This window comes from Protomyctophum parallelum, assembly GCF_964188405.1.
Source record: "Protomyctophum parallelum genome assembly, chromosome: 2".
Lineage (NCBI taxonomy): Eukaryota > Metazoa > Chordata > Actinopteri > Myctophiformes > Myctophidae > Protomyctophum > Protomyctophum parallelum.
The window spans coordinates 35,150,280-35,176,686 of record NC_139699.1 but is presented as its reverse complement, the minus strand read 5'-3'; the positions used below and the strand labels follow the sequence as shown (position 1 = coordinate 35,176,686).

The window sequence follows — 26,407 nt, the reverse complement described above, 5'->3', positions numbered from 1 at the left end:
TGTTTTAAATTGTCTCGTGTCTGACTCACAATGGGACAGTATGTAGGATGCAGGTTAATGTTAGACTGGAATCATCAGGCCTAACAAAATAATAGTTTGGTTTCCGATTGGCTGTCATTTTGGGCTGAGTAGCTAGGGAATCTATTTTATTATATTACATTTTTTGGGTATAGGAAGGGTAGCAAGGAATTTTTGTATTTATTTATTTGTTCCCCCTACGGCAATGATGATTAATAACTTCAATATTTGCCTGAGTTACCATCTTTTAAAGAATTCCAATGGTTCAAGTTCACACACACACACACACACACACACACACACACACACACACACACACACACACACACACACACACACACACACACACACACACACACACACACACACAGTACGCTCTAATACTATATATATATATATATATATATATATATATATATATATATAGTATTAGCACACCTCAATGTTGAGGATGTAAAATATAATAGTTGTCCCTGCTCCCTGTAGTCCCTCTCTACACACAGTGACAGTCACAGGCTCACAGCTGTCATTAATTAAGGGTCTTGATTGCCTATGCGGTCAAGTTATATCGAATGCACAGGCTCACCATCTTAATAGCTGCTGCTGCCACGTGCCTCGCAATATGCACATGACTTCCAAGCAATTTGGAACAAGGAAAGGACACACTTGCGCTGTGCACCCGACAGAGTGATATACTTCCAGTAAGCGGTGCAGAACCGAAAAAGTTATATACTTCTCCAGTACAGTGTGCATGACCGAGAGAGTGATATGTGCAGCATGGACTGTAGTAAACGTTAAATACTTTCCCCCCTCCTGTATAAACATCGGGACATCGAATTAAATAAACACAGATGTCCGTCGGCAACCGGAAACCAAAGTATTTTTTTGTTAGGCCTCATAGATAGGCCTATGCATTTGATAAAACTTATCATTATATCTTAACTCTTGTTTTCAACTCAATATCGCCCCCATCTGGGGAGTCAGATTACCTCAAACCCTCACCTTTCAGCACCCCCTAAATGCCACTGACCACAGAATTGAATCTTTGAAGGCTTTTTTTCTCAGCTTGCTGTAACTTCTGCAAGACATTACTCTATAAGCCATACCTCAAAAACTATAGGGTCAAACTACACAACCAATGTCAATTTGAAGCTATGATTTCCTGCTTTCATATGACATTAGCGTTCACACATGACTTTGTTAAGCGAACCAAATATGTAAACAATTTGACACGTGGCCATTGATCTATTGATAGAATACGCTATTCATATGGAAAATTGTTTACTACCAAACTACAACAGAAGTGTGCTATGATTGTTATTCTTTGCATTTAATCAAATAACAGTGAAAACAGTATGTGCATATTTCACAGACGCTAAAAAAATAAGCGAAGCACACGCATTTCAGGCAGCACTTACAGCAACGGACGGACGAACCACATACACACAGTCACACACACACACACCCCCACGACAGATTCTGACAAAAAAGGAGGGTGTGCGAAACCTCTCTCTCTTGGCACAGTCACAGATCATGCACTGCCCACTCAGCTTGGTTAAAAACACAGACAACTAGAGAGACAAGTTTATCTAATGCATCTGTGCAACATTCTAGACTAATGTATCTGCGCTAGGCTTATTTACCGACATCAAATTTGGAGAGGAGAAAACATGCGTTATCTGAATAACGGTACGTCAATTCACTCCTATATCAGCAACATTCTGCATGTAGGCACTTATATGTCATAACTTTGTGCGGTGGCGCATGCTTAATTAAAAAGAACAGATCTACAAGCTAACACAGTGTACCATACCGTTTTGTGTCATGCCGTGTCTAGAGCTTATGAATCTATTCTGTTTATGCATGTTAAAAATGCCCTGCTCTTGCTTTCTACTGGAAACAGCCAGACCACAGCGCCGGCTCATAGTCATACAGGGAGAAGAGTCTATTATAGGATAAACGTTTATATTGCAGCTCATGAAGAAAGATCAGCTGTCATATCAATAGTGATTCGCGCAAGAAAGACATGCTTTTAGAACTAATTATTATATAGTCAATTATTATAGTCAAAATAGTCGTTGGACTCGGGTCCAACGACTATTTTGACTACCTTCCTATATTTAGTCCTCTATAAAGTCCGACTGTGTTCACACCCGTAACAAAGAGGACCGTGGTTCGTCTGGAAAACGGACGAGTTTAGCATTTTCAAACGGACCGCGTCACAATTAATGCATGCATGCTATAAAATGGCAATGTAATCGTATTTAAATTAATATTAAAGATATTCTAGAATGTTTCTAGATTAATTATTTAATTTATTTCACCTGACCTATCAGGACAGGCTTTTTGTGTTGGCTGGACCATTTGATGGCCAGCTACGTCACTGGACCTGGACCTTGGAGCCCTCCTCCCGATAGGCTGTGGTAGGAAATCAGGATCAACTGTGCTCTATTCGCCCTTTGCATTCTCTTCCCAGAAGGAGACACTGAGCCCTGTTCAAAGTGCTGTTGCTTGCAGCACCTAATAGTTTATTAACAGGGACAAAGAGACTAGGGACTGGGAGGCTGACATTATTCACACTTTAAAGTAGAGGTAAGATTTTTATTTTATTTAATTATGGGTCAAATACAACTACAAAGGTTAACAGGTACAGTATGGACCAGCTGAGTTTTAATGTTACTGCAGATAGCTCTCATTAAAATTGATCCGTTAGCTAAACGTATGGTTGGTAAGCAAGCACTTTTCCAACCTAACCTTCAACTTTAGCACATTCAAAGCATCACACCAATAATAACCCAGTGAAACTCCTCAGTTGACACAGATAAAGTGTCAAGTGCAGCATGGCAAGTGGAAAAGTACAGTTATATGATCTGCCAGCATAATTTCTGTCTGATGTATGATTTAATGTTACCTATGACAATAACAAACAAAACAAACGGTGGATAAAATGAAGACTATGTGCAACATCGATGGCTCATGCTGGCAGCAATACTTCCAGTATGATAAATATAGGTATTCAGTAAGTCATCACCCCACTGCCTCTGTTGACAGCCCAAGGAGTTGGTAGGAAAGAGCAACTACTTTTCTCCGCAACATTTAATGCAGATTCAGACAGGCCAAACTCCATAACTAAGCATTCGGGGGGTTTATAGCAAGGTTATACAGCCCTGTGCATTCGTTTCAGCATATGATTAAAGTACTTGGAACAGCGTAATAATATCCCCTCATGAACACTTCAGCAACACAGAAATTATTCAAATTAATTCACAAGTAAGTCATTCAACAAACGAATTATAACGTTATAACATAATGACAATAATTGTCATTACCCACCACAGCCTACATAGCTCTTACTACACTACTCATCATCATTTTTCGACCGCAGTCGAGATCGTGGATTTCACAATAACACGCCAGACTTCCCGGTCCTTCATTGCCATCCCCAGTTCCTGCTTACTGATGCATGTGTCCCTAGCGATGACATCAGGGAACGACAGTTTTCTACCTCTGGTCTGCTTTGAGGCAGGACTCCAGAGAAGAAGGGAAGATATAACCTCATTGTCAGCTCTGTAGCAGTGGCCGGCAAACTGTGTTCTTCTGGATCGGATTAGTGAAGAAACACGGGGAAGGTTGCACTGCTCCATACAACATACCTAATGCAATTTTTTAGGTCTACATCAGAATTAAAAACCAAAACCCATATAACAATTAATCAGTAAATGCCTCTGACACATCGGCTAGCAAAAACATACGTATTTGAATCCTGCAATCACTTAGTCAAATTATACATTATACTATGGTATAATGGCTGCCACTGTGGTACCAGTCTGGAATGGTGATTCTTGCCTCTATGGGAACAACAATGTTCAGAGCCACACTGATTCTATTTGAATAATTGGCAATGTACACTTCCCACGGAACATCAGCAGTCATTTCCTATAGTAATGCTGCCATGGTTTGAGTACATTTCCTCCAAAGACTTTAGCACATTACATTACATTGACAGATTTCAGTCGTGGTTATTATATTATAGTTACAAAAAATATATATTTTACTGTAACAACCCTTGATTAGAAAATTGTAGATCATTTGTATAATGCCAATGTTGCAGCCCTCAACTGTGCACCTGTTTTGGACGTTTTCTTTTTGTCTCAATAAAAGATTGGACAAATGCTGAGATTTTCCCTCCGCTGACCTGATTCGAACACTATCTACTTATTTGTTAGAGCACTTAACACATTTATACCTTGTTGACAACTACCACAGGTGTCATGCTCATCACTTTGTCTCAAAGGAATTTTCTGTCTTGATTCGGGAAATAAATAATTAAAATCATTAGACTTCTTATCCTGTCATGGCACAGAATTGCTATTCATCGTAGTACTGTAAATGTCCAGACTCTTGTATGAGGCGATTACCACAGCAATGAGTGAGAGTGTCCATGCACGTCATGTCACTGTCAGGTTCTTACCTTTTTCCCACCCTGCTTCTCCACCATGTCGGTGCTGAGTGGGAAGTGGTCCAGCTGGGGGGTTTTAGAACCCCCACCTTTGGGCATCGTTCAGCTCTCCCCACGCCAAACCTCATTCACGCTGCCATTGCATCGTCATCGACCGTCTGAGAACGGAAGAGAGAGAGAGAGAGATGGTGTTAGACGGGGGTGGGTTAGCACCATGCTTCTTTGAAAACACATTTACCATGCCACCACAAAATGCTGCTTTTAGCGGTAGATCAGACTGCTCTCCACTTTCAACAACTAGAGAGAGAACTGAGAGGACAAGAGGCCTGAGATGCAGCACTGAGAATTAAGCCACAGTTTGTGCGTAGGCACCCCTTATCACTAGAGGGTTCGCTGAAAAACAACAGCGGACGTCCAACCAAACGAACGACATACATCAAACTACAGACGAATGATGGCATAATGAACTGGTGCTGAACCTGAACAGTTGCTCTTGTATGCTAGCGTTCTTGTATGCAGACTGAGCTGCTGGACTTCCATCCACTCCACTAGATTGGCTCTTCTGATCCACAGGACTATGAATAAATCATACATCCATTACCTCAATATTCTCTCCTCCATAATGCGTTCCCCCCTCCCCTCCCCCGCGCTGGGGGCATGTGTGCATGCGTGTGTATGCGTGCAGTGCACACGTAGTGGGGGCATGTGTGCGTGCGTGTGTAGGCGTGCACACGTACACGCGCGCTGGGGGCATGTGTGCGTGCGTGTGTAGGCGTGCACACGTAGAAAACAGGCCTGCCTTCTTTTCCACAACTATGGGACGCTGGCACTCATCTCCTCCCTGGCGCCACTGCCCCTCCCCCCTTCCCTTTGCAGTTCTCCTATTCAAAGACTTCTATTTATAACACTCCAGTCAAATCAACCAGTCAGTCAGTAAGTCAGTCAGAGAGGCACACAGCTACAGAAGATATAGGCTCTGCTTTTACTATAGAGAAGGAGCAAACCAGAGCCCACCTCCCCCTTGCTCCCTCTCTCCTCGATGACCCCCTACACTCCTACCTCACACCACACCAAACAAAGTGCCAGGAAGCTTGACGACTTGCAGGGATAAACAAACCACGTAGGGACACACTATGCGAGACTCAAACTGGGTCAGCTAGAATTCTAGAACAATAATCGCAACACTAATTTAGGACTGTTAAGCACAAGTGCGTATTGCTACATTCGAGAGAGGAGGAGCAAATTCTCTAGTATACAAAATGCATGCAGGGAAGTCGCGTGCGCACACACACACACACACACACACACACACACACACACACACACACACACACACACACACACACACACACACACACACACACACACACACACACACACACACACACACACACACACACCTGAGAGGAAGCCCCACTCAGAAAACACAAGCCTCACTTCCTCTGTTTCACTGTCCAAATCGGAAGATACATCTGCTAACGTTTGTGTGTGTGTGATCATTCTGACTGAAGTGTTGCACGTAATGTTGTGTTGATTTGTTCCAGATGAGTGTGAGTTTGTGTGGGACAGAGAGAGAGTACTTACAAATGTCCTGCTGAAAAACGTAACCTACGTTAATCATTAGTCTCGGCAAGCTCCAATAAACGTAAGTTATATTTATTCAGTTGTATAAATGTTTTGATCCAATCTAGCTACTCACATTAGCTTCGGATGGCTATCTATTGTTAGCCATAACACTGGACTGCCCCATCTTGATTTGCGCACTCGCTTCAGTCGATTTTATCTCCAAAACAACGCTTATTGCACGGAGCATAGCGGTCGCTGTAATGGCGCCGGCCTGTACTTCTCATCAGCTAGTGACGACAAGCTAATCCGACGACAACACACACCATTCAGTCAACATCCGGTTCCAGACGCTGTGTTTTGGATTTACAAAATTATGGTTGACCGGGGGGGATATCCTGGCATATAGTAATCATTCTTGAATTAATCCTGGCGGCCAAATGGTTAATAGACATATTGACAGCGACTCTGGGGGAGCCTGGGATGGAACCATCCGGCTGCTCTACTGGCTACTCTGCCTCCGAGTTATCACTTTATTAAATATCTATATAATATCTCAATTCCAAAAACAAACAGAATAACCTCTAATGAAACACTGAAGAAGGGCATTCGGCCTCATGACATGGCTACATGACGGAGCATGTTGTCTGGGCCGGCGGGGACAATCCTGAAGCAGTGGCATCAAGTCTACACAGTACCTACACTACCAGCTCCCACATGTCAGACAAGAGCAACACGGGAAGAGATTTACTACGCTCTAATGTTTGGTGGATGATGTCAGTGTGCTCCACTCAGAGGAAGATTGCGGAAAAGAGGAGGGGGGACGAAGAGAAGAAATGACTCTCTCTACCATAAGACTGGAGTGTGCCAGCTATCTTCTCCATCCACTCCTCCGCTATTTTACCCCCCCCCCCCCCCCCCCCACACACACACACACACACACACACACACCCCCCCTGTCTCTCTTCCTTCATCCTGCTCTATTGCTCCCTCTATGCGTTCAGCCACTCCCTCTGCGGTCAGACAGAGGCCAAGACTCACTGCAGGATGCAGCGTACACACATGCCCTCTCACTCACAACAAAACTACATTCTCAACGTGCACTGTGGACGGTGATATGGTACATGCTTATTCAATGAACAGCAAAACCTCATTTTTCATAGAGCCATAAAGTATTTGTATAGCCCTCAGGCTTTTATGGTGTTTTTATCCTTGGTGATGCTATGACCGTTTTGGGAAAAGTGCTATTGTGCTCTTTTTCATGTGATATCACCAAATAAAATCAATCAATCTTCTACACGTATGTAGGTTGCACAAATGAACCATGAGGCCGAGCCATGAGGCTCATAGTTCAGGAGCCTATCTCTTGTTTCTGTAGCATGAGGCAGATTGATGTGAGTCTTTGGTATGACCCGGCCGGAGATCAAACTCGGACCTTCCAGTCTCAGGGCGGACACTCAAACCACAAGGCCACTGAGCTGGTGTTCCGTAAAACCACAGCCTAATAGTTCAACCACTTCCTCCGGCTTTGTCGGAGTGTTTCTGAAGTGCACAGTTGCCCGTTATTGGCTACAAAAGCTATGCTAAATATAGTCACCTTGTCAGCTAGCAACTAAGCTAAGGAGTAGCCTCCTATGGTAGCTTAGTAATTCAATATGTATTAGCAAATAAGCAGAGCAACAACATTAGCTGAAGTCTGTGTTCACAAACAAGCACATGATGTTGCTAACACCAGTGTGAAGTCATAAAATGTATATGTTAATGCAACCTTTATCATCGGTGGGAACCTCCAAAATGTTAATGCAATCTGTCGGTGCGCACTTATAACACAGTTAAACACAATAATTGAGACAGACACAATTCAGAGTTTCAGGGTATTGGAATAGAATGTATTCGAATACGGGGACAGCAGTGAAGCGTTACAATGGAACACCGTACTGACCCAACCCCATCTCAGTCAGACTTCAGCTTATATACATTTCCTACCCCCCCCCTCAGGGAGAAGGTGGGTCCTAACACATGTCACACAAGTCACAGGTCAAATGTCAGTGGGAACAGAAAACAGCTTCTCATGGCTTGGTTTATGACGTCCTTAAATATACAACTCAGGTATCCCACATTTCCTTGACATATATTTTTATTTTATTTATTTTTTAGGTTTTTAACATGTTTTTTGTGTTACCATGTATGTATGTACATGAACAACAACAATTTGTAAATTATTAATGAGGATTTCCTCTCAATTATTCTAGTTTTATGAAGGATAGAAAGTGCAAAACAATTGGCGGGCCAATGATTATGTTTGTTTCACAATTATACTTTAGTTCAATGTTTTCCACTCTAAAATGAAAGAAACACAAACCATTGACCATATATATCCACATGGCAGAAACAAACATCACATCCAGGCAGAGCTCGCTAATGAGAGATATTCTAAGGGTTCCTGCTGCTGCCATGCAGATGAAAAAGCAGCCATTTGCCCCACCCTCCCTTGGCTGCTCCTAACTTACGCCTGTCATTGTACACAATTACACACCTCAAAATTTCCACTCCAACAGCTGAAAAACACAACAGCTGCAAGTGGGGTAGGACAGGTTTCAGTCTGTGAGTGCACATGTGTGCGTGCATATTCTCAATGCCTATTGCTTAACCAGAAACACAAACAGCAGTGCAGAGCTTGGCAGTAAGTCAGTTGTTGGTTAAATGGATACTATAGCCTGAACAACTGCAACATGAACGATGAAACTAATGTGATACAGAATCCATCCAACCTCTCTAGGGGTCACGTTTGGGACCCTAATTACATTCAAGGCGTTCCAAAGAGGGTGCTCCAATGACTGTGTGTGTGTGTGTGTGTGTGTGTGTGTGTGTGTGTGTGTGTGTGTGTGTGTGTGTGTGTGTGTGTGTGCGCGCGTGCGAGTGCGCGAGTGCGAGTGCGCGTGTGCACAGCATCCGCGCAACGCACCGCGTTGGCTCTTCGGCAGCACTCGTGACAGACGATTGACATACCATGCAAGAAGGTGGTGTATGGAGGGGATAGCAGCGGCCAGCCAGCCCATTTGGTGTGCAAATAAAGCCAGCCGGGCCCTGCTGCTGTATCCAGGCAACCACAGCCCAGCTCGGTCGATCAGTCCCCGACCCAAACCGGTTCGCTTCATTATAAACATATGTGGATAGAGGGGATAAACACATACACACACACGAGCAAGGTTGCACAGCGAGCGACCTTGTTGCGTACGATGTGTATTGTGTGCTCAAGCCCAGTGTGAAGATGCATTAGGCCGACGATGAATGGTGGCTGGCACCTAAAGGGCGAACGCACAATGGAATTGCTGGGTGCAAAGTGCTGTTTTTTGTTCAATACAGCTTCTAAATGAGCCTTCACCGAATGTGTTTGGTTGAAGTATGTCATGTGTTACTGTTTAGGCCAGGGTACTATCCCTCCAACCAATCACAGGGAGAGGAAGAAAATCACACTTGTGTGAAGTGAGGGGCGCTCTTGTCATCATACATAATCACATTCCGTGCTCAGCCAATCACATTCCGTGGTACAAGCACAGAAAGCTGTGCATAGGAGGGGCTAGCACCCCTAAAAAAAACAAAAACAAAAGGCACCTTTCTCAACGACTACTAGCTTGCATTCACTGCGGCGCAATCGATGTGTATTCCTATTAAAATCTCTGGTTTGGAATAACGAGGATTGGATTGTTTCACGTCCTTTCCTAATTCCACAAGGTCCTCCTTGCAGAGAGAAACACCACACGCAGTGGGGGTGATGCAGCAGGAGAATGACTTGCACAGAGCAGAATGTATTTCAGACTGGAAACGAGTGCTGGGTGGGAGTGGCCCTATTACTCATGAGGCTCTCGAGAGTACAAGGAGAGAGGGGAGAAAGACAGGGAGAGAGAGAGAGAGAGAGAGAGAGAGAGAGAGAGAGAGAGAGAGAGAACAGGGAGGTGTGGGGAGGAATCCAATCACTTTGTCTGATTTTCTATTCTGAGCATGCCCGCTCTCCTCCAATAACAGCTCAGTGGCTGCTGCCTGCCTGCCAGTCTGGTAAATCATGCTGTCTTTGCCAGTGACCTCGCTACCATAGTGGCAGGCCTGTATATATTCAGCTAGGCGACTGGGAGCCTGGAGACAATCTCCTGCATTTTTGGCTTTCTCCTCCCCAATCCTTCAGCTTCATCGCTGCCCTGACTCATTCTCTCTCTCTCTCTCTCTAGACGTCCATCTGACGTGGTTTTCTCTATTCCCTTCTCTACATCTTTCTCTCAAAGGCAAAACCTGACATTGCCACAACACACACACACACACACACACACACACACACACACACACACACACACACACACACACACACACACACACACACACACACACACACACACACACACACACACACACACACACACACACACACACACACACACACACACACACAGCCTGTTGCTTAGCAACTCATGGATGAGACAGATGCAGGCCTAGGAGCTGGCAATATATGTGTATTTATGTCAGGGAGAAAGGAGAGAGAGAGAGAGAGAGAGAGAGAGAGAGAGAGAGAGAGAGAGAGAGAGAGAGAGAGAGAGAGAGAGAGAGAGAGAGAGAGAGAGAGAGAGAGAGAGAGAGAGAGAGAGAGAGAGAGGGGGGGAGAACAGACCTGGTGACTGAAGTGTGCCTCTGCATATCAACCTATTGCAATCATTCTCTTCCCTTCTGTTCCCCTTCTGACAGAATGCACTGATCTCTCCTTACTCATCCATCGCCTCTTATAGCTCCTATATCATCGCTGTCGGACTTGGTATCCAAAAACATTACTTTGCAGGAAATGAAAAAAGAGCCTGGGGAGAGGGGATTGAATGGATATAATGTTTGGTTATGAAAATAACATCAAAAGATAACATATTGAGATACAAGGTTTATGTTCGACCGACAACATGCTGGCAGCCTATTACAGTGGAGTTTTTCAAGCACACCTACTGCACACAACAACGTCACCACACGACACCACGACAGACGAGCTGAGGCTCCATGATAGATGTGGACCTTGAACCTTTTCACGCAGCCTGAGCAACTCTGCAGACTGATCAGCAAGGATGACTGAATAGAATTAACTAGAAGTGTGCACGAGCTCTTGTCTAACGCCACGTGTCTATGTCGCATTGCGATCTGAGTGAGACACACACACACAAACCGTATACATTTTGAACGAAAGCAAGACAGCCATTTATCTTTGGCCATTGACCGTGGTTGTTCCGTGCTGGGCAGGTTGTGTGGGCGCTCTAATCGGTCCATCACATCACAGAAAGGCAAACTGCGAACACCCACACAGCTGCGTTGAAAACGCAGAGGTAAAGTCAGTGACGTATCACAGCCACAAAGCACAGGCGTAAACGACACTTCCGCATACGTCTGACATGACTTGGTCAACCCAAACCGCTCACAAAGCACGCACACACAGTCACACACACACACACACACACACACACACACACACACACACACACACACACACACACACACAAAATTGTAGTACACTCTCTTCTAATTGTACAAAGTAGATGTACAAATCTACTTTACAGAAGAATAATCCCAAAAACAGATTTGGCAACACAGTGCTTCATTTCTGGCTTATTTCTATAGAACTGGATGCTTGTTTCAACAGAATCTGGCAACACTTCTGTCTTCTATCTCGTGGCTCAATGTTATGCAATTCTTTGCTGCGTTTCTTCTGACTGTATCCATAGCATGCTCCCTGACGCGGAGACTCTGGATATACATTTCTGTTAGTATGTCAAGACGTATCATTTTCAGTCGCTTTCTGGACATTGCATGTGCCACGCTGTCGCGCTATTGGTCTAGCCCTTTTTAGCACAATCCCTAACCTAGAAAATGCACTGTAGTAGCCTACCTATCTATGAAAACCTTTACTGTATAGGCAGTCTGTCTGTAGCAGCATTCCAGCATGAAATTAGACCCGGGTGCATATGTTGTAGTAGCCAGCTAGCTAACCTGTAGCTTCTGTGTTAAGTCTAACTTATACTTTGCTGAAAAGACAAAGTATAAAGCCTTTAGTCTTCTAGTTGAGACTAAACCACACAGGGCACACATTTGTGGATCGATGCGTCATTGATCAGTGGGTCCACGACACTCCAAACTAGGCTATATAGTATACAGTTGTCTCTGCTTGTGGCTTAGCAACAACTGGGCCCCATTTGTCCCTATGGTGCATCACTGCAAAGCATCCTACTTCCAGACACTGACTGTGAGGCCTGTGAATTGGAGCTTTTAGTGTGGTCAGTCAGAACTCAGCAGTAATCAGCCTGGGTAGGAGGGCAGCTGGTTGGACACGGACGGACATCCCTGGAGGATAAAAGCCTCCAGCTCCTTCCCTCTAGCAGCTCTTTCACACATCAACCCACACCCGGACCGACACATACTTTAGCCCAACAAAAGCACAACAAAAGCCCTGAAGTTGTCAACATTAGGTGGCGCAACAAAGACAAATGCCCCCCCCCCCCCCCCCCCCCCCCCCCCCCCCCCCCCCCCCCCCCCCCCCGTTTCTTTATATTACATTTTACATGGATGGTTTACCATCTGTTCAAGCTTTTTGCAACAAAGGTTTCTTGTTTTATGTTACATTATGTACATATTAAGTTCAGTGTTATATCATTGTCAATCGCTTTATGCCATGCATGGAAGAACATGACGTGCCCTCCAAATCAGCAGCCATTTATGTTACTAGGTCAAGAGAAAGATCCACGTTTCCTAGAATCATACTTTTAATAAACTGCAGTGCATGTCACCAGAAATTTATGGTAATCAATCTAAGTGACGTCATGATCACCACTAATTTCTGGTATCTTCCTACTAGTCAGTGAACCCAGGCTTGATTCAGAGTAGGGATGTCAGTAACGGATAGTTTCCCAGCCGGTTAGCCGATAGGATTAACCGGTTCATTAACGGATAGTGGTTGATTTTTTTCTTTTTTTGATAGGCTACCCCAAATGTAATATGCATGTATAGGCTACATCATTAAAGTTGGTAGACGAATGGCATACATTTATTTATGCTCCTTTTATAAAAGACAAACAAAAAAGCAACATTTAACAATATAAATGAATTGTTGTAGGCTTCTGGCTTAATAATCAATAAACAACGCATCGCATCTGCATGATGCATGCATCTGCGCGTCTACAGTACAGAGGTCCGCCGGTTCTAGTCCAACAAAACATAAATAAATCCAGTCCAGATCTGAGCAACCTATACCTATAAAGCCACTGGACGCATGGGCTAAGCCTTTTTTTATTATTAAGGAAGATCAGCATGCATGTCACCGTGTGCTGTTTGTTGACTTTTCGCTGACGAGAAAACCCTCAAACATCGATAGCACATGGCTAACTTACTAGCCGTAAATGCCGTGCCAGTGTGGGGACTTGGAGAGGAAGAGGAGGAGGAAGTGGCAGCGGCTGTAAACGTTTCTCCCTCCAGGCCAAATGGGCAATAATGGATTTAATAATGTAGGTCTCTGCATTGATGCGGTCAACATGTGTTCATCTCGTCTCGCTGTCACTCGCTTACATTTCGACTACCGCAAAGCTACCGTTGTAGCCAACTAGCCATTGAAGTACAACAGAGAACGGGGACATTGAGGGGGCAGAAAACAGAGCCCGACTAGCACTGTTCATGCAGCCTGGAGTGTGACAAGCTGGGCGGCGCAAATAGCAATTTTAGGCATGTGTGCAACATGACAACTGTTGTAAAGTATTGTACAGTGACAACTACAGTCTCTGTAATGTTTCACGTCCCATTGATGAATTTCTTTTTTCAAAAGTAGCCCAGACCAAGTATTGACTGCATACATTAATATACTTTTCAGATGGTCGCCATTTCTCGATTATATATATATAATATATATATTATAAAATATTCAAACATTATGAGCTGTATGCCATAATCATCAAGATTAAAACAAAATAAAGGTTTAAAATATTTTACTTTATGCACTTTATGAATTGAGAATATATTAAAGTTCCACTTTTTGAATTATGTTACAGAAGAAAATGAACTTTTACACAATATTAAAATTATTTGAGAAGGAGCTGTATATAGCTGTAATCTAAGGCCAGACCGCTAAAAACCTTTCATTTTTAGACCAGTTATAACACATTTTTAGATGGCCATCTAGACATATTTTAGACGTCTAATAGCCTGAAAAATGCTCAGTGGGATGATAATTGGATTTTCGTAGATAGAAGCCTATATCATCCTGCTACAGCAGTTACATTCTCTAAATGAATCAGTGACAATGAAAGCAAAATAGCTAAATGTTGACTAAATGTGCAAATTTGACAGCTAATGTCCACTAGGTCAGTGGTTCCCAAACCTTTTCATGTCAAGGACCCCCAAATTCAAACTAATTAGCCTGTGGACCCCCGTTTTAAGACATATGCCATTATGCCAGGGACCCCCATAAGAGAAGATTTTTACAGCTCTAGCAGTGATTCTTAAGGTCATTACACACTGGCGAATTAGCGACGCGATGCAAATAAGCGATCTGAAAATGCGAAATATTGCATGTTGCAGTTCGCCTGCGAATCTCTGCAAAATACGACACCAGAGCGTCGCTAATTCGCCAGTGTGTAATGACCTTAAACCCGTTTAATTTCAAGGACCCCAGTTTGACAGGCATTAGTCTACAGACTCCCATTTAATGGTATTTCTACCTCCGGGACCCCCAATTTATATTGCAAAATCAATGTTAATTTAACAGATTGAACCAAATTTGGTTCCATTTGTACACTCTCAGAGTTACAGACCCATAAGGATCCACTTGGTTCCAAGTAGGGTTGGGATTCGGAACCGGGTCCATTTCAGACCCGGTTCCGACATTGCGGATCCGGAGCCGGTTCCATCGTTTTTTTATTAACGGTTCCCCAAACGGTTCTCATCAGTCGTCATTTAGCTCCGCTGTGTCTGTGCAATGTGCATGCATGCAAGCAGAGCCTGAGGTGACGTCACCCCACCTAAAGGAGTGTGTGGGGTCGGGGAGGATACGCCCACTGTTCTGTGCATTCAGCGACCGCTCACCGCCACGGAGCGAGTGATGTCGAAGAGATCTCCAAAGTGTGGTTAACAGAGAGGGAAATGACTCTGAGGCTGAGCACGCAAAGTGGAATAAATGTTATGCTATAGTTCCCTGCAAAGGTTGTTGCAACTTGTACCAGTTGCACGTCCACATTGATGAAACAACTCAAAATCAATACGCCTACACGAGTCCACAACTCGAGAATAATCTAGGCAAATCGCGTTTGAGAGCCATGCGGAAAGCTCACACTCCCCGCAGCTCCACCACAGCCGGCGGGGGATGAGGATGATGCAAGGCTGGTTCACTTTCCCCAGGCTAGTAACGTAATAGAAAATAAAAACTACTAATGTCTACAGAGCTTTTCATTAGGTGTATTGTACAACTGTTAATGGTGTTAATTTAGAACGCCAATGTCTCGACGTCTTTCTGTCTGATATTTTATGAATCATGCCAAATCAATTTTCTGCACTTATTTTTTACAACTTATAAGCAACTCAACTGCTTTTGATTTGGCTTTAAATTAATCGCGTGACTGTTGAGAGCCCAGCGTTTAGGTGCATATACCTCCATAGATTGATTAGCCTACTTTATAAACAGTTTGCAGAAAAAAGCACAGGAACGTAGCCTACAGTTCAATACAAGGTCTGCTAAAAGGATTTTTTTATTCCAAGAAAGCACTATTTGTTTCCATTAGGGTAAGGGGTCCTTCATATTAAATTAATCTGAACATTAAAGACAACATTTGTCACCACAACAATATCATTATTGCAATGTGTACTGTATTTAATATACAGCAAATTGCAATATATAGAGTAAAAATGATATTGTTGTGGTGGCTAGCTGGTGGTGGTGGTGGTGAAGTTTAAATAATAGTGCCACCTCATACTTGTAAAGTGCATTTTCAATAATTTCATTAATTAATTTGTTTTTATTATGTACTTGGTTAGGTTAGGTATAATATAAGCATCATTTATGTCAGAAAAAAGGGGAAAAAAGAATATTAGGATCCGTTAAGGGAACCGTTAGGAACCGGAACCGTTAAGAGGGATCCGGGAAGGATCCGGAACCGTTAAAATCCTAACGAATCCCAACCCTAGTTCCAAGGGGACCCCCTGGAGCTCCCTCAAGGAACCCTGGGGGTCACCGGACCACTACACTAGGTATGTTATGGCTTTACAATCTGGCTATAGTGAGGTAGATAGCCCACATGTTCCTGTCACAATAATTTTGAGGGATTCCACATTGCATTCTCTAGAGACTAAACATAAGCAGAAGACTAACGGGTAGTATTGGGTTAGCCTCCTATTTATGGGAGATTCACGAGAAAATAAAATAATGTAACATCCTTTCACAAGGATGTATCAATGTTTACCAGTGAGCAAGGACATGGCAAATGGCCAAATTTAAGGCATGCTGCAGTGCTTAATGGGACAATCTCTCTTGTGTAAACATCGAAAGAGACGACCAATGACATTCATATATCATATCACACACAAACACACACACACACACACACACACACACACACACACACACACACACACACACACACACACACACACACACACACACACACACACACACACACACACACACACACACACACACACACACACACACACACACACACACACACACACACACAGCACTGAGCGTTCCAATACGTTCTAAAACAACTGACAACAACTGACAAAGACGCTTTCATGACCATGATCATTCTGGCCTTGTTGACGTTCAACATGCAACTGCTTTTAATATTTAATATCATATTGTCCATGTCCCTCAAACTTATTTCTAATGGTTTGAGCCTCAATCACCACTCTGATATAACCAGGCCTTGTCATTTCTTTCTGGACTTTGAAAGCAGTTTTAGCTGCAGTACCACAATGTCCTGAGGTGGTGGGGTGCTGATATGCAGATTATTTAATATTTGAGACATTATAATACTGATGCTAGATAAACCCAGGCTTGTTTCCATTCCATGCCAGCTTGGAATATCAACAATGGTGGACATTGTAAACAAAGTGGACATGCAAATTTGGAACTGAAGACTGAAAAAGAGAGGAATTATATAAGTAGGGTGACATTGATGACATCACGATGAGGCCAAAATCATTTGAGCTGTTCCTGAGAGCAATTTCCATTAAAACACCCATATGATATGAAAGCCTGATTGTTCAAAATTGGTTATTTGTGGGGATAGAAAACACATATGGGAGCCCCAAAAACACAAAAGAAATTGAAAAAGTATAATTTTATGTTATAGGTCCTTTAAGATGTATACTTGTATAGACAAACTGAAATACACACATGCTCACAATGTCAAGCCATTTCCTATTTGTATTATTATTAGCTGACTGCAATGAAATTGTTTTTTATTTGGATTCCCCATTAGTTGCCATCCAAGAAGCAGCTACTCTTCCTGGGTTCCACAAAAAACATAATACATATGGCTATCACAATACACACAATAACAACAGTGATGAGCAATCTAGCTGACCTAAAAACACTGTCTGTATGAGGCCTCGCTGACAATGTAAACTTGATCAATAAAATACGGTTTTAGTTGCAGCCTCGGTTACCAATAAACCTAGATAAGTCCAAGCAATTTGCTAGTATAGATATTGAAAAGACATTCACGCATTCTTCCCCATTTCCCATTTAAATGCTCAATCACAAGCAGGAATACACAATGGCAGGGCTAGCATTAAGAAAGATACGCCTTTTGTGTGTGTGTGTGTGTGTGTGTGTGTGTGTGTGTGTGTGTGTGTGTGTGTGTGTGTGTGTATTTGATCTAGATAATTAGGCTTGTGGAAGGGACTGACAGGGAAGATGAATGGCAGAGAGAGTATATATACATATGTGTGTGTGTGTGTGTGTGTGTGTGTGTGTGCGCGCGCGTGCGTTAAGAGGGTGTCTGTGTTTTGTGCGCATGCTTCAGAGAAGATGTATGAGTGAGTGTGTACGTGTGCATAATATACATGCATACCATGTAAGGCGGAGAGAGCGAGTGGGTGAGAGAGATGTGCGGCGCAGTGACTGAAGCTGCATTAATTAAGGATTATGAGAGGAGGTAAAAATAAACGCAGAGCAGAGCAGAGAGAGAGAGAGAGAGAGAGAGAGAAGAGAGAGAGCTGGGTAATGAACAGAATGAGAGAAAAGCAAGGGAGGAGAGGAGAGGGTGGATGTGACCTTTGCAGAGATTAACACCAAAACAACATCTCGCACACTCCCTCGCACGCACGTGGAGACGTGTGAGCCAGGACCAGTAGTATGCCTTTCTGTTTCTGCGGTTCTGTGTGACAAAATAGAGTGTCTGTTTTATGAGCGCCATTGCTCCATGAACACCAGGTATCAGACAGAAAAGGGTCGGCCCTGGAGGACCAGTACCTGCAAAAAGAAGAATTTTGCCTTTCCTTTACTACTTGATATTGTTATAAGATTGTGGTATTGGTGGTATTGTGAGAGGAACATCAAGGCTGCTGTGGTGCTTTCAAAGAAAGCAGCATTCCAGAGTTAGAAAATCCTGTCCTGAGGACATGCCTGCCAAAGTGCAAACACAAAGATCAGTGCATGACTGCCGATCAATTCAGAATCATTGCAGTAGGCATGACAGGTGAAAAGACTTTAAGACAGCCTAAGATTTATTGAAACAATACATTTTAGGCTATTATGTCTATAATTTTAGCGAGCATAGACCCAAACTTGGATCAACATTTCAACTAACAGAAATCAACTTGACGGGTATGTATGTGTAACTTTTTTTTCTTCTTCTTTTTTACAGACATCTGGTCTTTCTTCCCACTCATATTTTGTTTTGGTTTTAGTCATGTGATACCAGGATAGTCCTTTTTCTTTTTTTTAATAATATTTGTTTTATTTGGAAAGAGCAGTACATTATAGATAGCATTTTCACATATGACACACGAGCAATTCCCAAGATTTCTTCTTTTTTTCATATGCAACACTGCGCAGGGGCAGGCCTACCGGGGGGGATGGGGGTGGCCAGTGGCTCCAGGGGACCGGCCTGTCAGATGATCGATCACACAGCATTACACAGTCACGACAGAGACCTTTACTTGGTCGCACTTCGCAAGCCAGGCAACGGGCCCATTCAAAGCATTATCTCTCAGGGTGCTACAAATGTCTATCTACACATCCTGTAAGTTCACTTAAGAAATAAAACTAGTGTTGACTAATCATTACCAGTAAGACGCCTGGGGGCGAGAAGCAACCTCACGTATCTTGAGTGTACAGGGTGTGATGAGGTCACGATATAGGAATATCAGAACAGGTCAGCTCCATATGGAGATCTAAGGGTAGCAGTGTATTGAATGTACAGGGTCCAGGTAGGGCAGGGCCTTCATTTTTGGGCCTGTTGAGAACCCTACTTTTCGCCAGCTGCCAGGCTCGGCTGCACAAATAACTTTGGGGCCGTCTAGAGTTTAAATGGACAGGTATCAATCAAAAGGGAGACATCGAAGAGGAAGGATGGATGGGGGACGATCAACATAATGGAATGTCGTATTGTCGCAGAGCTCGTCGACATTCGAATGTAAAACTGCATATACAAGGCGTGTCCCAATGCAGACTGTAACAAAAAAGTACAATACAAACTTCTACTGGAGATCAAAATAGAAGACTATACGGACAAACTATGGGTGACATTCTTCCAGGAAACCGCTGAGGTCCTGCTGGGTCACAATGTACAGTCACTGGCGGAACTCAGACACTCTAATGGGACCTGCATTTTAAAAAGCAACCTCTACCACTACCAGGCATGTCTTCATAAACAAAGTCAAGCTGGAGACATACAACAATAACGATCAACTGGAGACCATAGTAATGGAAATCCAACCAGAGACCTGGGCACCTGGGGTGACCAGGGGGATGATGTCATGTGATGTCACGATGACCCGGGGGCTTGCCTGGGGTGAGTGACGGGAATTGCGTCACCTTTGGTCACAACAAGTACCGTAACTCTTATTTTGAAGAGGAAGTCTGTTTCGGTTGTAGCCAACTTCCATGACAGTTGTGTTTCAGATCAGGAGGGGGGGACTTTCTGACAGGCTGTAAACAAGTGATGGTGGATTAAACACATGCTTTTAGCCGAAGTTCATATATTTACCATATGAAACCTAACCCATGCATCTTTGATTTAAACAATGTACACACTTTGGAATTACGTGAAACATGGTGGAACCTCTACGGCGGCGGCATTAGGTGAGTAGTTAATTAATTGTACAAGTATCAAGCTGGTAAAATCATCATCAACAGCTGCCCAATAAAACCTTAACAGGTAGGCTACAGTACAGTACTGTCACTACCTGCAAATATGTACAGTACATTGTTTGGCTGCCATGCCATTTCTTAAAATGTTTTGTTCAGAAGTGGGTCCTCCGTGCACTGTAAGCTACCAGTGGCGCCGTCAGGTGCTCAATAGTGCGGGGACATTTTGAAAGGTCGGGGACATTTTATTTATTTTACTGAGTTGTACCGCCATTGACAATGCGGTTACGGATGACATCATGGTCTTTTCAAGCTGCTTTAGATCACGACTGTGTTTACACTACAGCAAGCGATTGTGTGCGATTAGTGAAGCAAATCTCAATTGTTGGTATGGATTTTGTTTATTTACACAGCCCTTTACAAGTCAATGACATCACCCCTTACCACAGAACCCAGAAATGTGAAAAAAGGTCCTGTAGTTCATGGGCATGATCTGCCATGATCCAGTTAACTGGTCTGTGAGGGCAATATTGAACAAAGTCTGCGGATGCGAGAGTGATTCTCTCTTTGTGTTTAGGTTGTTTGTTCATCTTTGCAAGCACAGAGATTCAATGTATCTTGAGCACTTGTCCTGCAACATGTACACTCATCCGCTTGTAGCCGCAATTCAGACCAAGGTTGCACGGACATTCAATATATCTCTCTTTGTTCTTACTCAATGCTTTACCAGCTTGTATTGCCAAACTACAGACAGACCCAACGACATTGGTATATATGTTGTATTAGAAAGTTAGCTTTTAGTTTGTAATTCTGTTATTGACCAGTTTGCTGATGTGTCTGTGTGTATGTTATGATGACACTGATACTGTATTGCTTTTCAGATCTCTGGGCTTAACCTCACGCAATCCCACACAGCGTCTCTGGACACACTGCTTTCTGTCATTACACAGGAACCAAGGGGGCAGATAGACAGATGACTTGGCACGCACCGAAAGGGGAGAGAGGCAGAACTAACGACAGAGGCAAGCTGCAGCGGCGAGTGCCAGGCAGGCAACCTGATCCACACACTGACAGAGCAACGCAGGCACAGCCAGAACAACACAACACACAACACAGCTACAATAACAGCCATTCCAAATGGAGCCGTGTTGGCTGGGATGGCAGACTCAGGAATCCTGCCTCAGATATGCACACAACCATGTGCATGCGCATGCACACACACACACACACACACACACACACACACACACACACACACGGGTGCATAGCATAGCGGGGGACCAAACAGAATGTTAATGCTGTCCTGGTGCAGCAGAGCAGAGGGAGGCAGGATCCCAGATGAATTATAAATCACTGGGCAGGGCCGGATGGAGGGATGGAGGGATGAAAGGCCTACTACTGCAGAGCATAGCCAGCTGAGGGTCGGGGCGGTGCCTGCTTAAAGAGGGGGCAGGGAGGGAGCTGATGCCCGAATGAGGGAGTGGCGAGAAAAGTGCATGTCTTTTTCCCCCAATATGCCAACCGTGTTCTTTCATCGTGGTGTGTGTGTGCCCTACTGAACATAGAAATAGAATAATACATGCAGGTAGCCGAGGTAGCACATCACATCTCACCATTCAAAACATGACAAGAGCTCACTGAGCTCTTGATGGTCAGGGGAAAACAAAACAAAGGAAAACTAAAGCCAAATCGGCTCATTGTGCTATATTGTATCTTCCTGGGAATACGCACGGTGATCATATGCACGTAGACTTATGTAATAACAGATGCCATGAAACGCTTTAAGACGTGGTCATGTGAATGGGACACTAAACAGACAGACACACTGGCCACACTGCGTCGACAGCCAGCCACACACATTCACTATATGGAACAATCAATATGCTCATCAGACTGGGCAGAAATGCTCCAATTAGTGGCTTGAGGAAGTGCTGTCCAGAGTAGGGCTCAAATAATACCTTGGGGGGGTGAGCTCATCACCACAATTGCATTTCTTTTGCAAGTGAAAGTTACAGAGTGCTTATGTGTGATATGAAATGTACGCTTACCATAAACAGTAACCATTGCTAGTTATCAAAATGTACTGTTTTCCATCCTATATTCATGGGCTCAACTCAGCTTGTGTCACTTCACCTTGGTGCATGATAATCACGTCACTAAGCTGACATTCATCGACTAGCATCACTTTACACAAACATCTCTAGCTTATTTGTTTTTATCTCTGCATTTCAATGGTACAAGTCTCTGCTGTCATTGATTATTTTCCGTTAGAAGTAAAAGATGCTAAAGTAAAAATGACAACAGTGTGGAAGGGCCAACAACTTGGATACCGGTTAGTGAGACTTCAAAATGTAATGCGGTAATGATACTATCATTTATTATTACAGGTTTATCCAGCGGTGCTGCTCGGAAAATGCATGGGTTATACAGCTTACAGCGATAACTGCTTCATTTACAAACCGTGGACCAAATCATACAAAATGGTGCCGAGCGGTGATTGTGAACCGCTGGACACTTTGCTTTCTTAGCACGTTAAGAAACATTCCATACTGTCACAGCCCTAATGCAGATTGCAGAGCACCTGTAAATGGCGCATGATCTTTTTTAACCAACTGGTGCTTTGGGCAAATCCCGCCCCGGAGAGCCGCTAGGAATCCAAACCGTGCCCCCGATCATCTGATGCTGTCAACTGTTGCTGTTAATATACGCTAGTCTGTTATATACTTGCTTCTCTAGTGGCTATATCCAAACTGTCGTGTGCACCAGTTTGTAAACTTGCAAACGTGCAAGTTGATATTTCAAGACATATTTGGAGTGGAATGAAGAGATTTCAGGCTGCAGGAAAAGCTCTGTTAACCCCTGCATCCATGTGATAATGATATTGAATATATTGAGAGAATGTGAATATATTTCGCGTTCATTGCTCGACTATTCCGCCAATGTATACAGCAGACTGTACAGGAAGATAGGGCGCGCCTCTCCTACTGCACACAGGAACTGTCCGTTTAAAAGAAGGATTAGATTATAAGATAATGCATAATTCTATACCACCTGAATGGCAGAGATGAGTCATCAAAGTGATTAGTCTCCATCCATTCACATGCACCTTTTCTTACAATAATTCTATACTGTCTGAATGACAGTGATTAGCAGAGATGATGGGGTGTTATATTGTGAGTTAATGCATAGCATACAGCAAGGCCCACCTACACTATGCTCTAATAAATAATATATTCTCATTCTCATCCTTTTATACCAAGTGTTTGACTGTACTCACAGGGATGTGTGTTAACAGAGCTGTTCCAGCAGCCTAAACTCTTTATTCCCCTCCAAACATATCTTGAAATCTCAACTCAACTCCGCTCGTATTTTAATAATGAAGCCAGCAGAGAAGCAATTATTAACAACAGACTAGCATATTTTAACAACAACAGTTGACAAGACGGCCGTCTCCATCGATGTATAAACTATTTGGATATAGCCAGCAGAGAAGCGAGTATGATTAACGTATTTTAACAGCAACAGTTGACAGCATCGAATATACATCCTGGAAACAGGCAGCGAATGGAGGTGGTCGTGGCACGGTTTCGATATACCATCAGCACAGGCAGCGAATGGAGGTGGTCGTGGCACGGTTTCGATATACCATCAGCTCAAGCACAAGTAAAAAGAATATTAGCGTCGGCACTAAGAGTACCACACAGAATATGGGACAGCTAACACTGGCTTAGATCGCAAGCTGTGCGACGCAAAGTATGGGACACCCAATATGGTCTTGGCAAGCTGGCAACACTAGGTATAGTGTTAGTCACCTAATACAAGCTTAAATAGTTAACTACACTAAGCAATATATGGGATAGCTAAAACATGCTAGATTGCAGCAGAAGACAATGTGGGCAGGTCGACTGAGCCCTGTCTCTAACATAGATGTTGATTGAAACCTAAAAACACTCAAACCTTCTTGCTGAGAGGCAGCACTGCTTACCACTGTCCCACCAGATAGTTATAGAACAGCTATGAACAGCTATGTCAGTCTCAAGATATTCCTGTTCTGAGACTACGGTCTACAAATAAACATACATATGCACATGTATACAGTTCGCCCAAGGATGAAACGAAAACACACATAACCAGCGCTATCTTCTAGAACCACTGACGGATCTGATACAATCCCAGTTCATCCTGTGATAAGGGTTTCGATTTAGATTCGCCCTGACAGCACTTCCTCTGCATACAGGAAATGTAGCCTAAATCTCTTTTAAAATGCATGAGTCAAATGTCACATTTCCCACAAGTGTTTTCCCCCCCATCAGGGTGACCGTGACAGTGCAGTAGATTATTAAACCATCCAAGACTTGAAGCAGAGAACTGTAGATGTGTTTGCTGGTTTACTGAATTGATAGTTCATGTCACAGCACGGTTAAAGCAGACATGTTTTCCAAGGCATACAGAACAGTGTTCATTGAGGGCTATACTGAACAACACTGAAGTTCAAGTTCAGGTAGCTGAGGGAGGAGTAATATGACAGCATTACAAATAACAGCAAACATCACTGCAGTTGACGAGCAGAGAAAAGGTGCTATGTGGGCGAACTGAGAGCTATCCTTTCTCAAAGATAAATCAACAACAGCCTTCTTCAAAACCTTCAATTTTCATTTTGAAGCACAAGGACCATCATTCTCTCCATAGCTGGCCTGGCAATTAGCTTATCTTACCATTTCAACCAAAAGCAACGAAGCAATACATTTCCCGGCTAGCCTGACCTAGAATAAAAAATGTCTGGCTGGTCATCCCACTATACCCCACACATCATCAATCTATAGTTAACCAGGCTCTATCAGACAGTGACATTTTGTCAGTTCTTTAGTTAAGCCTATTTAGCTATCCCGTAATGTGGCAACGTGTGTCTTGTGCCTGTGCAAGTGTTGTGTGTGAGCGAGCGCATGTACACACATTAGCATCGCATCTTGGCCCAGGATGGAAGCAGGAGTAATTGAAAGAAGGAGGCCCTAGCCTGAGGGGATTGCTCTTCCGTTGTTCACAAGGTATCGCTACTCTGCATCTAAGCCATCATGCACACACAAACAAACACGCAAAACACCTCCGGACAACAGCTATCATCGTATGTATGCAATTTAGACAATTAAAGGTTTTATCCGTAAACCCAGAGCAGCCCTACCGCAGCGCAACACAAGAAACCTGCATTACTATCAGTTAAGAAAGGAGGGCTAAATCACTTAAAATATGGACAAGTGTTTTTTTCACTGCTTAGCTTGGGTCATTTCCCTCATGGACTCCCTGTTTTACAGGGCTGCTTTCCGCTGTGTGGTTTTGATGTCATTGAGGTCTAGAGTTCCATCAGTCGCTTACTGGTGATGTCAGAAGCCGGTGTTGACTGTGAAGCTTGGCGCCAGGCTCCGTTATGTCAGAGCTTCTTGTGTCAAGAATGTATGTTTAAATATAATATTACAACAATCAATAAAACATGAGGACTATGCCGCCCTTGCTGCCCGCAGTGACTAACTCAGCGTGTCCGAGAACTAGCTGGCTTGAACACTTGTTATTTGAAAAGAACAAACACTTGATCCCTCCAGAATGTGAATGCTGTGAAAAACAACAAAAAAACAAAAGGACTGTTTCCACTGGATGAGGAGCTTCTGCCAGGATCCTATGACCAGCATTATGCATTGAGACTTGGGATCACATATAATTTCTATTGAGCGGAAACCTTGTATGTCCAAGACTTTTCAGGAAATGAAAAATAACAAAAAGATTGATACTATTTTTCATTGGTTCAGTATTCCACTTTCACTTTCAAAACATTTCGGAAATAGCAAACACAGCTTATCTACAAGCTCACAATGCATCGCATCACAAAGTGTTGATAGCCTGTAGATTAGAATGTAGATCGTCTAGTAGTGGAGCGTTGTGAGCTTCTAGATCGGCAATTTTCGCAACTTTTGTGCGAGTCAGTGCGACACTGTTGTATGACTAATTAGGGCATAAATATACGGAAAAACATAAAAAGTTTACATATGGAGATTAGATAC

At 43.3% G+C, this 26,407-nt stretch overlaps 1 protein-coding gene across 4 annotated transcripts in view; it reads right to left on the bottom strand.

Moving 5' to 3' along the window:
* The window catches only part of ankrd11 (ankyrin repeat domain 11), a 194,890-nt gene that overhangs the window by 40,201 nt on the left and 128,282 nt on the right, over positions 1–26,407 (bottom strand). For all 4 annotated transcript variants that reach the window (XM_083792479.1, XM_083792481.1, XM_083792480.1 and 1 more), the window contains exon 3: positions 4,490–4,635. In XM_083792479.1, the coding sequence (XP_083648605.1) occupies positions 4,490–4,576 (87 nt within the window). In that variant the 5' untranslated portion in view covers positions 4,577–4,635. The remainder of the gene's footprint in view (positions 1–4,489; positions 4,636–26,407) is intronic.